This window comes from Trichinella spiralis, assembly GCF_000181795.1.
Source record: "Trichinella spiralis strain ISS 195 chromosome Unknown Scfld2159, whole genome shotgun sequence".
Taxonomy (NCBI): Eukaryota; Metazoa; Nematoda; class Enoplea; order Trichinellida; family Trichinellidae; genus Trichinella; species Trichinella spiralis.
In genome coordinates, this window is record NW_003529098.1 from 2,735 (window position 1) to 4,985 (window position 2,251).

General features: G+C 29.8%; 1 protein-coding gene across 1 annotated transcript; it reads left to right on the top strand.

The window, feature by feature from the left end:
* Positions 1 to 180: 180 nt before the first annotated feature.
* Tsp_11921a (putative protein tag-308) lies at positions 181 to 1,124 on the top strand (the record flags this gene model as incomplete). The annotated part of the gene is made up of 2 exons (XM_003368633.1): positions 181 to 288; positions 939 to 1,124. Coding segments are annotated over 2 exons (294 nt in total), but the record flags the coding sequence as incomplete, so codon positions are not given.
* Between the last annotated feature and the right edge of the window lie 1,127 nt (positions 1,125 to 2,251).

Here is a 2,251-nt window from a genome sequence, read left to right on the forward strand (position 1 = left end):
ACTTACTTAGGCGGACATTTAGACAGGTTCGGTATACAATAAATATTCAAGGAGTAGATATAAATATATATAAATAATAAGTGTCATGAAAATATAAGATCACAAAAAAAATATTTCATTTCATGAATCCATAGATCTATAAATTTTTATTTAATTAGTATATTTAATAATCTGCTATAGTACAGCTTCATTGTGAATACAATTATGCGTTGGGTAAAAGCTGAATTCGAAATACAGCAAGAAACTATATCTACAATGCTTATTAAAAAGAAACGTTTAATTAATAAAGTAACACATTTTATATTGTCATAAACACGGTGGTTATAGTTTTAAGCAATTTAAATTGAATTTTTCCTAAGTAATTTAAAATTTTTATATTTTTATTCAAATATAAGCATATATGTGCATAATTTTATGATTTATATTCATATTTAGAAGACGATTTTTATAAGTATGCAGTGCTGATTGTCTCAAATGATTAGTTTTTATTTTCTTGAATTGATAAATTGAATTAAATATTTTTATTACTGTAATTTCAGTGAAATAAATAGGTATTTTTATTTCATTTTGATTTAAAAATGAAAGAAAAAATCACCATTGGCTATATTTTAATTACTTAATGCATATTACAATGACTAAATATGCTTATTTATCGATGCATATAATAAAACACTTTTAACCCAAATCCGGGCACCTGTCTACATATGTAGACAAACGATGTTTGGAAAAGTGTTGTGACATGAAAAAAAGTAATTAGCCCTATTCATTCCAAAACTTTCGATAAAATTTTATGCTCTATCTTCACAGCTAATTTTTTGGTTCTATGACGTTTTTAAGCTGTTGTTTCATGTTTACTATTCATATTCCGGTATGTTTCATGGGTGTCTGTAAGTGCTCTCAGACCTATTTGATGTTTGTTTAACAGTCACTGATTTTAGCTGAATATACGACAAGAACAGTCAGTTCTTTATGGCAGCTTTAAAAACCCATTATGCAGCAATATATTGCTAAAGATAATCAGTTGTGGTGAAATTGTGATTGCCACTTTTCCATTTTTCCATACGTATTGGCCATTGGACCATTTGACCGGGAAAGTACAGTGTGAAGATCAACTGGATATATGAAGCGGAGAATGGTTATGCTCTGAAATATTTGTTATATGCTGGCAGTATGGCGTAATAGCATTGGTTCTATCGCCTAAACTTTTCATTGATTAAAATTGTTCAGCTTTGATTAGCTACAATTTTTTTCATTTCATTGGTCTAAATTTTTAATTACATAACAATTCATTGCGTAATCTCTAACCTCTTTTAGTGTTTGGTTTGATCCGTGACGTCACTAATTTGACGGTAAAATTTTTCACTGTTTTTAGCTGTTTTTCTTTTAAATATTTACTTTTCCACTTTGCACTTTTAGTGATTAGTATTTGTAATATGATTAAAAAAAATTTCATCGCCGCTGCATGTTCTCAGTCAACTGTCAATTCTGAGGATGGAAATGAAGGAAACAACTCATGTTTGCTTCATCCGAACCGATGTAAACAGGACACATCCGTATCTAAAAATAGAACGGAATTTTCCACAACTGAAGTTGCCAGCCAATACAAGGAGTGGTGATTGCTTAATGTTAGCATCGACTTATTTTTCTAATTTTAGCTTCTTAAAAATTTATCACTTGTAGATTTTCCCTTTGCACTTGAATAGGCTTCAGCTGCTTAGCAGAAGGGTCAAGGCCGGCAAATGAAAGATCAATATATGCTTTATGCCTGCCGACGATGATCATATTTTGGCGGAAAATATGCAGTGCTAGAGGAAGATAACGTGAGATGAAAAATAATTTTCTTCGCTTTATGTTTTGTTTGGTGAAATGTTTTCAAAATCCAACAGATCCTTTTTGATCTGGAATGTTCAACATGTGGTTATCATCGTAATACAACAATTGCAACTTGAATGTTTAATCAACCCTGTAGTCGGTTTTACTTTAGATATTGAAAAACAAATATAATACAGTTTACACAAATTGTATAATCACAAATTTGTATTTTAAACAAATTTCCAGATTTTATTTTTTATTTAAATGAAACATGAGAAGAAAAAACAATAATTCTTGTAAGCAGGAGCGAAAGAAAGATTTGCAAAGATTAAATGATTCTGCAAACTAGAAACAATTTCAGAGAATAGGAAGAGAAAATCAGAAAAGTGTTTTTGATACTAAAATTCAGCAAACAGCACCCCCAGTTTGAGCTAAAACT